Source organism: Pseudopodoces humilis, chromosome 1 (genome assembly GCF_049639895.1).
Source record: "Pseudopodoces humilis isolate 2021_Gansu_Grassland_sample_001 chromosome 1, ASM4963989v1, whole genome shotgun sequence".
Taxonomy (NCBI): domain Eukaryota; kingdom Metazoa; phylum Chordata; class Aves; order Passeriformes; family Paridae; genus Pseudopodoces; species Pseudopodoces humilis.
Window position 1 is genome coordinate 5,421,682 of NC_142200.1, and position 13,386 is coordinate 5,435,067.

General features: G+C 40.1%; 1 protein-coding gene across 1 annotated transcript in view; it reads left to right on the plus strand.

The window, feature by feature from the left end:
* The window catches only part of FAM135B (family with sequence similarity 135 member B), a 245,759-nt gene that overhangs the window by 227,124 nt on the left and 5,249 nt on the right, over window positions 1-13,386 (plus strand). Inside the window, exons 13-18 of the mRNA XM_005516890.3 lie at window positions 1,777-1,850; window positions 4,602-4,756; window positions 5,883-7,941; window positions 9,653-9,819; window positions 11,035-11,126; window positions 13,227-13,324. Of these exons, the coding sequence (XP_005516947.2) occupies window positions 1,777-1,850; window positions 4,602-4,756; window positions 5,883-7,941; window positions 9,653-9,819; window positions 11,035-11,126; window positions 13,227-13,324 (2,645 nt within the window). The remainder of the gene's footprint in view (window positions 1-1,776; window positions 1,851-4,601; window positions 4,757-5,882; window positions 7,942-9,652; window positions 9,820-11,034; window positions 11,127-13,226; window positions 13,325-13,386) is intronic.

The following is a 13,386-nucleotide window of genomic DNA, read 5'->3' on the forward strand; positions in this document are numbered from 1 at the left end:
ATCAGACGGATAGAATGGGAGGTGGGTGGGAGGGGATATATGTCACCTGTACTTGATAGAGATCTGTAAATCATAAACACTTGTTTTAAAAAACCCAAATGTCGCAGTGACAAATAAAAAAAAATTACAGTTTTATCTCAACTGGTTTCACAAAACTGCCATAAGGAATATGGATTTTTTTCTTCACTGTCATATATATAGCTATTTGCCTTTTTCACAATGAAGTGCACACAACAAATTATTAATATTGTCGATGTTGAAATTGCTACTTGTACTTGGTAATAAAGAAGGCACAAAACCACTTGTCATTTGAGCAAATGTTGTCAGATCTGCTTATCTGATTAGTTCAGCAAGTGTTCTGTCTTTCATCAGGACGTTCTTGGTTATTGAGCAGACACCAGTCCAGCACATCACCTGAGCTGAACTCAGTCTGATTTAATCATTAGAGCAGGGACAGTAGAGGAAAGGGCAAGATTCACTGTGCATGCATTAGGAGTGTGCAGTGTAGGTATTGGCACCTCAGCTCATGTTCTGCTCCTGTCAAAGTCAGTGGAGGTCACAGTGACCAGAATGAGTCTCCCCTGGAGCTTGCAAAAATGGAGCATAAAATTCAGGAAGAGGTGGCTGAGTGCCTGATGCTGAAACTCCCCTGGTTAGTCTGATGAGGTCTCCCTTGACTCTGAGGGGACCTGGTGGCTTTCAGTCAAAGATCCCAACTTTGTGTGCTCCCAGCTCCAGCAATCTCTGCCTCTGGTTTGTTCCATCCTTAACTGATGCCAACTGTCCTGACCTTTGTCAAATGACATAACTTTGTATGCTCCTGTTCCTCCCCATATAAACTGTGTGAAATTGTACTCTTTCAGGGTTTTAGAGCCCTAAATGAGAAGTCCTACTGTTAAGACACAGTCTTTTTGAAGGGATGCTCAACCTTTGTTCAGTAAGGCCATTTGCTAAAGCACAGCCAGGATTTAGGGAGATGCTGAGATGCTCTGACATATGCTTTTCACTGCCATTTTCTGTCCCTGTAACAGAGGTCACTTTTACAATTATTATTAGGAATGTATGGGCTGCAGTTTAACAGCTCAGTACATTTGATTGCATATTATGCTTGATCCATTTAAACAAAAAGTTTATTACAGGGCAGATAATGGCACTGAATTTTTTATAGCTTATTTCACACTCTGTGCTCTGCCAGCCACTTCAGATCCATGGCTCTTTTGTAATTGATTATCCAACACTGAACAGATCTAATGTCCATGAAGGGATTTGAAGAGCTCAGTTTGTAAGCATCATGACATAGACAGGTGTTTTTCTATGGTGATAGGGCTCATTCTCCTCTGGACTGATATGTAAGACTTCCTTTGCTGTCGTGGTAGTTTGAGAGTCACTGTGGATGTTCCCATAGAAGAGATGATCAATTATGAATTGTTCTAATTTAGTAAGTCAGTCCACTTCTTCTTTTGCACAGAGGGAAAGGAATAAATCTTCTCAACTTTAATAATACAGGGGAAAATGGTAAATTTGACAGCTTTTAGAAAAGTATTCAGAAGATCCAGATATGCAAACTTTGATTTATTGTCAAAGTCCTCTTACCTCAGAGCAAAATATGCAACAACAAGAGCTACTTTGTGCAGGACTAGGAAAATAAAGCACTATTGAACTCTTTTATAGTGTCAACACTAAGGAATCTCTTCCTGTCAATGCTGTGTTCTTAGATGGATGGCATGTGTCACCTTCCAGCAGATCTTAGGTTTAATTTGTGTGTGTCTCTCTCAGGTGAGAAGATTCTCAGAAGCCTTCTTCTACACTGAGCACCGGAAACCTGCTGTGCTCATGTTCCAGGAAGGCCTGTAAGTAACCCATTAATACTCCTCTGTCTCTGGAATGACTGAAAATTTACTTTAAAATATTTTGCAGTCAAGAAGGAGATCTTTTTCTGCAAGGTATGAAGGAATTTGGTTCGAGAGAGGTCATTGGCTCTGTCTTAGCTGCATATTGTAAACCATATTGTAAACCTATTGAAATGAGTTTCAAAAGTAAATGACTGATCAGGCAGACCCCAGAAATAATTCATTTCAAGATACAAATATATATATATATATTTACCATTCTTCAATTAACTTCCTGAATGAAGTGCACTAGATCCAGCACTGGTAATTTCAATCAGAAATACCTGTTGAAAAGCAACAAATCTTAATATTTACAAATTTGGTTTTTACCATAAACCATTCCAGTAAGTATTTCCTTTTGCTGGAAAATTCCTGCTTGTAACCAAACTGTGAAGTGTAAGGAGCCAGTCTTAAAACTATGCTAGGGCAAATCCTGCCTTTGATTTTAGCCCATGAACCCAAGTGGAGGACTTGGATGATACTCAGGACCTGACCCCTGAAGGCAGAGTTCAAAGAAGGATGCTCAGATTTGAATTTCTGAGTAATCGAGGTTATCCAGACTATTTTTCACCATGGGCAGACCACAACATTAGCAGTGTGAAACCCATCTTTCAGAAGGGGCTGAAAGGCCATGACATCAGGTCCTGTCACAATGATGATTTTTAAGTGAGACATTTGATTCTGACCTAGTGCAGAGGACAAAATTGCTTTTCTCAGAGCTGTCACTGGGGACATTAAAGCTGATTCAGAGTTGATAGAAAGGGCCAGGACTTCATTAGTGGATGGGTTGTACGAGGGTGCCTTGTTCTGCCAAATTAGAGCAGCACCACAGCTGCAGGGTCCCAGCTGTGTTCATTTTGTTCTCCCGTGTCAGGATTTTAGGGAGCTGTGTAGCTGTGTACAATGAAAACCCCATGTCAAGATCCTGGGGTGAGGACACACACACTCATGGCCCCATTCAAGCAAACATAACCCCACACAGGGGAAAGCCTAATTGCATGAAGTGCTTCTATTGCTCCAGGCAGTCACAAAAGTAGCCCATTTCCTACAGGTAAACATAATGTTTTTCTCAGTGGTTATCAAGAAGGGTAAATAAAAAAAAAATAGAAAAAAATTAAAAGATAATTAATTGGTCTGTGTAGAAAATTTAGTCTATAGAGGCCATGTGGCAGAGTCAGGTTTTCTTCCTGAATTTCCTAGATGATGTAGTTGGTAAAACAGTCTTGGCTGTCAGAGTATTATTGATATTGGGACTTGTAGTAGGGATTAATTGGGTTCACACAGTCAGCAGCTGAGATCAGTGCTCAGTGTGCCATGAGCTGTAAGATTTGTCCCCCCCATTTTATTTTTCCTTCCTACCAGTCAGGAGCTGGTTTTGCCTCCCATGCTGTTGTGGGTGTGTGTGAAGCCTTTGACTGCTTAGGCGGAAGAGGACACACCATTCCCAGCAGGCTGGGTGTGGCACAGGGAGGAGGCCTCTAGGAGGTCACATACCCTCCTTAGATTTTACAGACAAAAATATTTCTCCTTGCTCACTTTAATATCTATTATTTATCTTTTTCACAAGGGTAGGTAGAAATCAGATAAGGGATAACAGCTTTAAAATGAAGAACAGATTTGCTTTCAGCTGACCATCGATGAAAATACTTTTGCCTTACTCTCTGTATTTCATGTTTTCCCCATTTTTCAAGACAGATGTTTAAATAGAAAAGTTCATCAGAAGTAAAAAAATATTGTATTTATTATAGCTGAACACATATTCATCTGCTGGTTTAATTTCACATTCACTGAGGAGAGCCAGGTAACATTTTGAGTGGCCTAAATGATGGAAACAGATGGGGGGCTAAAAAAAAGGCAGAGAGGGACTATTTACAAGGACTTGTAGTGACAAGACAAGGGGGAATGGCTTCTAACTGAAATAAAGTAGATTTATAGTAGGTATTAGAAAGAAAATCTTTACTGTGAAGGTGGTGGGGCACTGGAATGGGTTGGTCAGAAACTTTGTGGCTGGTCCATCCCTGGAAGAGTTCAAGGCCAGGATGGGCAACCTGGTCTGGTGGAAGGTTTCCCTACCCATGTCAAGGGGGAGAGAACTAAATAACCTCGAAGGCTCTTTCAACCCAAACCATTCTATGATTCTGTGACTCCGTCAAGAGACAGTGGCTGAGTAATGTGCCTTAGCACTTCCAGATTCACACATGTGAGACCTCTCTGTGGGTGCTCTGAGGTCTGATACAAGTGAGACAGAGAACTTGCCATGCATTCCTCTTGGCTTTCTTCCTCCCTATACTGCTCTAAAAAAATTTTGATTATTGTTTCCTGCATCTGGGTTTTGAAACCCTGACCACAGCCAGAGTGACAGACCTCATTTCCTGACCAGAGACCAGCTGAGGGATCCAGTCCCAGCCAGCAGCCGAGACCCGTGGGAAGACAGCGATGGGTTACGGCAGATAACAGGAGTCTGTAGCAGTGGGATCTGGAATTATTTCAAAAACACTGAGATTTTTCAGGAAGGGATTGTTCAAGCTGTAGATATCTCTAACTAAGAGATGGAAACCTTCTAAGAGTTCTGGGTACCCCCATCATGCAATACTGCTCCCCTTTAAACACATTGACTCTGTCCTCTGCCTGCATATCTGGGCTTGCAGGAGTATTGGAGAAGCAGCACAGTAGCTGCTCAAGTACTCAATTTGTTTTGTACTTTGCTGGCAGGATCCAGAGCCACGCACAGATTTCTACAGAAATTCGTAACTCGGATTATTTCACCAGCATGCCCCCACTGCCGGCGGAATGCCTGGACATCGATGGGGACTGGAACACGCTCCCAGTTATCTTTGAGGATAGGTACACAGACATGCCTTGCAAAGGTGAGTGAAACACCACAGGGCACAGCTCCATGACAGAGCTTGAGCTGAGGGAGGTATTTCCCCAGCTCAGGATAAGTGATCTCACATCCCCTGTGCTTATGAACTCGGAAAAGAGTGTGACTCCCTAAGTAATACAGCTGAATTTTAGTGTTCTCCCTAACAGCAGAGTATTTCCTTCACATTTATCATCTTTAAATGAAGTTGTTGGTTTTTTTTTAAAAAAAATTGAGATGGAGGAAAAATGTAGGAAGAAAATCAGATCTTTTGTATTTTTACTACAGTATTAATTCAAAGAAAAAACACTAGACTGATATCGCTACTATGACATCTAGTGGTAAGAAATGTCAGAACAAAACCCCACAATTTCAGTGTAAAGCCCCACACTCCCCTGAAAGGTAGCACTGCCTTCCAAAAAATATTTTGCTCTTTGAGTACCCAAATCAAATTTTTAATTAAGAAATTATTTAGTTCCAGAGTTATTTAGTAAAACCTCACAGCCCTTACTACCTCCTTTCTTTTCACTCAACCTTTATTACCAAGGAAGCAATATGTATTAATACTATAGATGTCCATTGTCAAGTGAATATAGCCTGTGATACAAAATCTTCACTCTTCCACTGTTATTCTACTGCCTAAATTGTGACAATGCTCATTAAAGGTATTTAAATTATTAAACTGAGTATTAAACTGATTCAAAGTAAGAGCTATACCATGAACAATGTTGAATGACCCCAGGAATACAAAGAAGTATCCATTTTGTTTTGCTTACCTATTCTCTAAAAACTAGCAGCATAGGTACAGTTATACTGAGGAAAGTGTATTTTATTAATATTGTCCTCTTTGACCTAACTATAACTCTTCAGTGAGTGTAATTCTAGTTAAGTGCACTCTGGCATGTACATTTGTAATATGCCTTTAATGCATGTATAATTTTTAAAATATAAAAGTACAGAATAATATTTTAGACTTTAAAATCCCTTTTCAAAGTCTCCCATTTATTTGAGATGGGTGATTTGTTGTGTTCTTAAAAGTAATACTACTATCTTTCTTTCTTTCTTTCTGTCCTTTTTTTTTTTCTTTCTGTCTTCCTGTCTTTCTGTCTTTCTTTCTCTCTTTCTTTTTTCAGATCAGAATTTGGAAGTTTTCCCAGATTTTGAGGTTCCTGCAAATACTCAAACAGATGTAAAACTGGAAAGTGAAGACTGTGCATCAGATGATGCCACTGCAGTAATGAAAGGAGATTTTGGGAAAGATATCCCACTAATACACACAGACAGGATAAACAGGAATCCCTCATGCCTCCACAGCAGTACTGAAGCTGCTGCTAAGGGTTTAAACCAGCACTCCACATCTCAGGTATGTACAATAAACAAAGAAGGCCAAAGGAAACCTGAAAATATTTTTGTTTCAAGAGAGGAAACTATTTCTGACTCAGAGCCAGGCAATACAGAACACATGTCAGAAGACTTTAAGACATCCGAGGAAGTTTTAATTAAGGATAATAGACTTGGCGCGGATGTTATCTGTGGAGACATGGAACCCAGCAATAAGGACTCTCACAAAAGTGAGCCCATGCTAATTGTCAGTGCTCAGTATGAGTGTGGAGCATGTGGAACTGATAGCTTGGAAGACAGGACTGAAATACACAATCTAGATGAATTTGGTCATCCTGAAACTAATTTCACTTCATCTGAGATTGCACTGAATGAATTGACCAGTCTTGGAAAACCAGAGGATGCAGATAACAAGGCTTATCTCCATGTTTTGAAAGTTTTGCCTTCACACAGCTGTGAAGTGAAATCAGTCACAAAGGATCAACAAACTGAGGAGAGTGAAGAATTTACCCTGATGTCAGGGGCCATAAAAAGATCTTCCTCTATAATATCTGATTCAGGCATTGAAAGTGAACCAAGCTCGGTGGCATGGTCTGATGCTCGTAGCCGGGCCCTGGAGCTGCCCAGTGACCGGGAGATCCTGCACCACTTGGTCCGGAGGCACGCCATCCACCGAAACTCCCTGGAGGGTGGCCACACGGAAAGCAACACCAGCTTGCCCAGTGGTATCCAAGCATCGCTCACATCCATCAGCTCTTTGCCCTTTGAGGAAGAGGAGAGGGAAGTGGAGCTTACCAAACTGACAAAATCTGTCTCTGCTCCTCAGATCAGTAGCCCAGAAGAGCCCACGGAGGAGATGGATATATCAAAACACAGTGAAGCCACCTCAGGAGATTCAGATCAAAACTTAAGAAGCTACATGGAGACAGAGTATAAAGATGGAAAAATAATCATAGACTTTTCTGAGTGTCAAATGACCTCTGAAAGTGGACAAATAGAACACAGAAGACATCCCAAGCCTCTCCTCAAACACAGTAGCAGTAACACTGAGTTACAAGGGGAGGAGGAGAAAGGTTTTCCAGAGACTTGCTGTACTTTGGAAAATACAAGACAACCCACTTGTCCGAAGCAGCTCCAAGATAATGTCTCTGAGTGCCTGTCACTGGAGAGCAATGGTGAGTGCAGCTTAAAAACACCAAGGGCTTGTAATTACTTGGACAAAAATATAGATAAGGTTGATACATGCATTGAGGATCCAAAGGATAAACTTAAGCTGGACAGTTTAAAAATACAACAGGGCTCTTCCAATAGTAGAATTTCAGGAGAGGAAAGTTTTTCACAAAGCATAAAGGTGGTACCAGATTTTTGCTACCCTGTTGCAGCTCCTTCAGACACCTCCACTGAATTTGGCTCACTGCAAGGAGAATGTGGCAGCTCTCTTGCTGAGGAGAGCCCAGCAGTGAATGCAGAAATGCAGGGGCTGCAAGAAATTGAGCTCAATGACTGTCCTGCCTCAGCAGACCCTGCGGCAGGGTCCCACCAGGCTGAACGTCCTCAGGAGCCCAGCAGCCAAGAGAATAAACTTGTAGCGAACGGCACCGGGTTTCCTTTGGCCACGACAGAGGGAGTAGCCCTGGAAAGCAGAAAGGCTGCTGATGTGGTTAACCTGTCCATCTCTTGCACAGCCACCTGTCTTCCCTTTTCTTCCGTGCCCAAAGAGACCCCTGCCATGGCGGGCTCCTCGGCAAAGCAGGCAGCGTTCCCCATCACGCGCCAGCCTCTGGGCTCGTTTGGAGTTGTCTGTTCTAATTCAGATGAGACGGATGAAGAGACCAACGAAAGGATGCTGAAGTAAGAATGACTAATTACTTCATTAATGTAGCTGTAATGCCAAGAGACCCTGCCAAAGCTCAGGACCCTAATGTACTAGGCATACAGGAAGCTTGGATTTAAGACAGTTGCCTGAGGAATTCCAGTATAAACAATCCAAACAGATGAAGGGTTCATATAGAGTAAATAATCTAAATAGACAGGAAGGGAGAAAACATACAGAGACTAAGATTGCCAAAGACATCAGGTCCTTAATTCTCATGACAAGCAGTGGGATTTAGGTATCTAAATAATAGTTTAGAGCTGACCCTCCTTCCTGAAATCAGGGTTACCCATATCAGAGTATTGATCCCAGAGAGTTCACTGTGGCAGTGACTCAGACTGTTTTACTCTTCTCCTTTATAACTGCACTCAGTAGCTAAGCTACGAAGTGAGGAATTCAGATTGGGTGATAGGTCTCAACTTCACCTTCTCAAACTGGAAAAATGGGAGAATTGAAACCATGGATAGATGGAGAAGAGGCATTATTTTTGTTTCTTGCTTCATTGCCCAATGTAAAAGTGTCACAGGGGCCCATTTCACAGATTGGCACAGTAGCACTTATATTTTTCCAATATAGTTTGATGCCTCCTCTGTGCTGATGAAAAACAGTAGCACTGAAATTTCTCAACCCATTCAGCTGCCCAAAATGTTGGCTGTCTGCATGTACATTCATTTTCAACCCAACACTTTGTTTTTATTCTTTTGAAAGTATCCAGAAGTTTTATACACCGTGGTTAACTCCTGACAAATCTAAGCACAGAATTTTTTTTCTTTGTGAAACAGAACATTTGAGCATGTATTAACACACATAAATCCAAGGCTTCCAGATTCATGGCCCATTATTGTGTCCCTTACAATTATTTGGGCTGATGTAATTGCTCATCATTGGACTTGAGTACCTTAGAAGTCTTCCAACCTTAATGATTCTATGATTATATCAAGTTGCCTTAAGAAATCCCCAAGCTTTAAATCTCTGAAGCTTGTCTGGCCCAGTTTTCTGCTTAATTTTATACTTACATTGTGATTATTAATTCCTAAACTATCTAGATTCGTTTTATTGAGTCAAAAAGCCACTGAAGAATTTGGCATCTTCAGCCAGCAGAATGCTTCAGGGTGAATTTGAGTGTCAAATTTTAGAGCTTTAGTAGGAAAGGTGTTATGCTAATTCTGTCAGCTTTGAGATATTCTTCTAAATGCTGCTAAATGTTTTCAAAAGAATCCAAAATCAAATAAACCCCAAAGTATCTACCAAATGAAGTTCATCCCTTAACTCTAGCTTGAGGAAGAGGGAGAACTATAAGTGCATCTGATGGTAGCAAAATTATATATTTTGCATTTCAGTACCTATAAGGCCATTGACATTCTTAAGAAGTAAAATTACTAATTCTGTACTTCAGTTGCATTTTATGAGCTACCAGAAAATTATTTTTTGCTACTCTTTCATTCATTTGGCAAATGTGAGTTGCTAATGCACTTTAGTTCTTCCCTGTATTGTGACAAATTACAAAGAAACAGAGTTTATTCCCTTCATTCTGACTTCTGTCAGTCCTAATAGATAAGGCATTGCATCCAGGTCTGTACTTGAAAGTAGAAAACATAATTTCTTACAAAGACAAGCCTCCTCATTTCTAGTTTCAAGGTTTGTTGCTGACCACCCAGTTCTATTGTGATTAATTAATGTATTCTCCAGTTTTTATCAGGCCAAAGAAAAATTTAAAAAAGAAATGAAGATTGAAGGATTTCTGTACAGTGACTTATCTGTACTAGCTTCTGATATCCCATATTTTCCACCAGAGGAAGAGGAAGAAAATTTGGAAGATGGAATTCACCTGGTTGTCTGTGTCCATGGATTGGATGGTAAGGCCAGGAAGAATTGCTGTTTGTAAGTCATTTTAGTGTAAATTACAAAAAAAGACAGATGTTCAGAAAGTATGAAAGAATGGTCTAAGTATTTGTTTTAGATAAGTATTTATTCTTTATTATGCTATCCAGTCCATTGTAATAAAGAATCTACAGGAATATTAAGCATGGTTGCTAATATATGGAGTCCGGCTATCTGTTTTTGGTTTTTGGTTTTTTTGTTTTTGTTTCTTGTTTTTAAGCAGCATCTACACCAAAGCACATCAGTCCTCCCATGTACAGGAAGAGTGCACTGCAGTAACTCCTTGTCTTTCCACAGATGCTTGGTTGTTTTGCAACATGTTCCCAGGAGGGAAATGTTGTGTAAACCCCCAAAACACTGTTATAGATTAGATATGGCTGACTTTATCAAGTGAGAGAATAAAAATCATTCTTCACTGCAGAGGAAGCAGGTCTTGGGATTTTTTAAGTATATGCTTTCTAGGCAGGAAACAGTTATGTTAAATGTGAACTTTCTCTTGAAAAATTACTGATATCAATAAGAAAGGTGAGATGTTAACACTGAAACTACAGAGAAGTGCTAGAGGCTCTGGAATCTCAAAAAAAACAAACCAAAAAAAGCCAGACACTTGTTTGAGCCAGGACTGTTTGCCATTGAATATCTCAGTATCAGGAATGCCTTTCTCCTGAGGTAGTGGTATCTTCTTCACCAACAAAATATTTCAGAAGATTTTGGAATTTCCTACTACAGAATGACATATCTCTCAAAATATTAGGAGTATTTAATTGATAGTATTTCAGCACCACCTCTAATTGTGAATACATGAGATGGGCCACTCTGCATTGGAAGGTAGAGCCCTAAAGCCCAGCACATGTATCGAGGTGCCCCAGGGGTCTCACCTTAGCTTTTTATCTTTTTGTCTTACCTCTGCTGTTCAGCAAAGAGAGGACAGATTTATTCTGGACCAGATCTTTGCCCTTTCTTACCCATCATTTATACAGTCTCCCAGAGCAGCAGGTCCCAGCCCACCTGGGGCAGGCTGTGGGAATTCCTGTTCTCTCGCTGTTTCAATGCCTGATCCTGAGGTGTGATAATGTTCTTAGCAGCATTTTGCAAGAGCTCCGTGGTATCAAGGTTTTTGTGTTGAAATGACTCTCTATTGGTTATTTTTCTGTTGCATTGCATCTTATAAAGTACCATTTTTTTCCTAGGTAACAGTGCAGATCTGCGGCTGGTAAAGACTTTTATAGAACTGGGACTTCCTGGTGGAAAACTGGACTTCCTAATGTCTGAAAGAAATCAGGTAGTACAGAGCTAATTTCCATCTTCCTTTCAATTGCTGAAATAGTGCCTTCAGCAAAAGCCTTTTCACCAGCTGAGTGAAACAAAAGCCCTGGGGAATTCAGGGAGTTGTATATAGTATTTAGTACAAAGCCTGCTTCTATTCCTGTCTATTTTGATAGGGCGTTCAAACCTATTGGAAAATATTCCTGGCATTAAAGTCAAAGGCAATGACGTTAGCAGTAATAGGACTAGACCTTGGAGAAAGAAAATGGATTTATCCTGCCAGTTTGCAAACTTGGCAGCCTGTTGCCTCTGCAAAACAGCACCAACAGAACACAGCAAGTTTAGTGATGCTAAATTCTCTGGAGGATGTGGAATATCCAGCAGGTGTTGTCAGCTCCCTTTGCTGCATCAGCCATTGTTTCTCCTGTTGCAGTGCTTGTGGGATTTATTTCCTTGAATGATAAAGAAATGTCTTCCAGAAAAAATTGATTGCTGGTCTAGGCAGAGAAACAGGAATTAATCCTGTGCTCTTCTTGGCAGTGGAGCCATGTTTATGACCAGAGGCCTAACTTTATGCACAAGATAAGGATTTCCATTGTGCAGTCAGAAACATTATTCTGATTTATGAGTACATGAGAAACCTGAGTTAAAACTTTCTAACCTTCTTTGTTCAAAAGCTATGTCAGCAGCAGATCTGGACAGTGAATGTAAGCAAGGTGAAAATAGTCAGGAGACCACTTCATACTTCTATCAAGGCCTCTTCCAAGAGAGGAGAATATTTTCAGAGAATGAAACATCTTACACCATCTGTATTTAACATTATCCAGAGTCGATAATGGAAGCTATTTAGTGTTCTTATTGTCTGGAAAGGTGGGGGAGTTCTCACAGCACTGGAAGTGGAAAATGGGTGGCTTGATGGCTGTTTTATTGTTGTAAAACATCTCATCGCTACTTTTCCCTTCTCTGAGAACCACACTGAAAATGACACAAGGAATCAGTCATTTATCTGGTTTGCCTTATAGAGGAAAATTCAAATCACTTTTTTAGGCATTCATTTGTGATGCATTTGACAAGCTCAATCAGGCTGAAATGATAGTAAAGGATAGAGATATAATCAGGTGAAATATGACACTTGACATGTTTTGTTTATGATTAACATTCAGGCTGATATGCTTGCACTTTTAAACAACCTGAAAGGTTTGGGATAACAAGCCAAGGAGGAAATCACTAATTATCAATGCAGACAAAACAAACAGGCAGAAGGTTACTGGACGTTTTTAGTTTATGAGAACATTTATTTTAAGTCTGTATTGCAAAGTGAATATCGTCATGTTTTCCTGTGCAAGAGCTGCAATTAGCAAGATGAGTTGTGTCACAAAAGCATTAATTACTGATATGTTTCAAAAGCATTAATTACTCATATCTTTGCTCTGAATAGCTGTTCCAACATTTGATGATTGTTTTGTGGCATCTCATTAGTTACGAGTTTGATTTAGAGTCCTGCTGGATTGCCAAATTACAAAGTTCTGAATAAGATCTGCCTGTAATTGTATAGACTGGAAATATATTGCTTGTTTTATTGTCTCACAACTGGCAGTACTGTTGCAAGCAACAAATTATTCGTCTGTCTCTAGCACTCATTCTCTTACTGATGACTGTTGAATAACAAACACACAGCATTTGATTAAGACGGCCAAATAATTTTGTGATGACATCCTTAGCATCAGCATAACCCTCATGTCGATGTATAATCCTGTAAAGTACTTTATTGCAGTAATCTGTTGAATCCTAAATGGCAAAAGCTTTTCTTCCATGTGCAGAGAGAGCCTGGTATCTAGAGCAGCTGAGCATTAGCAGTTCTCACCAGTGTCAAGTCAGGCTGCTTTAGCATCATGCTTATGATTCTGGAATCACTCAGCAACTTCTCTCAAAGGAGAACTTCAATTTAAAAGAGGACCTGGGGATTGAGAAAAATCTCCCTTCTTCCCCCTTGAGCATCTATAAAGAAAATTTACACTGGTTGTTACATTTCTGCATGCATTTGACTTTGAGAAGAATATCAGTCTGCAATAAGTGTAATATATTTTAATTCATGAATAATGTAATTTTTCAACAGACTGATACTTTTGCTGATTTTGATACAATGACTGACCGATTACTGGATGAAATTATTCAGCATATCCAGTTGTACAACCTCTCCATATCCCGAATAAGGTAAGCTTTAAGATAGCAAATAGTGTGTAACTGTTTGAGTTACACGAGAAACATCCAGTGAA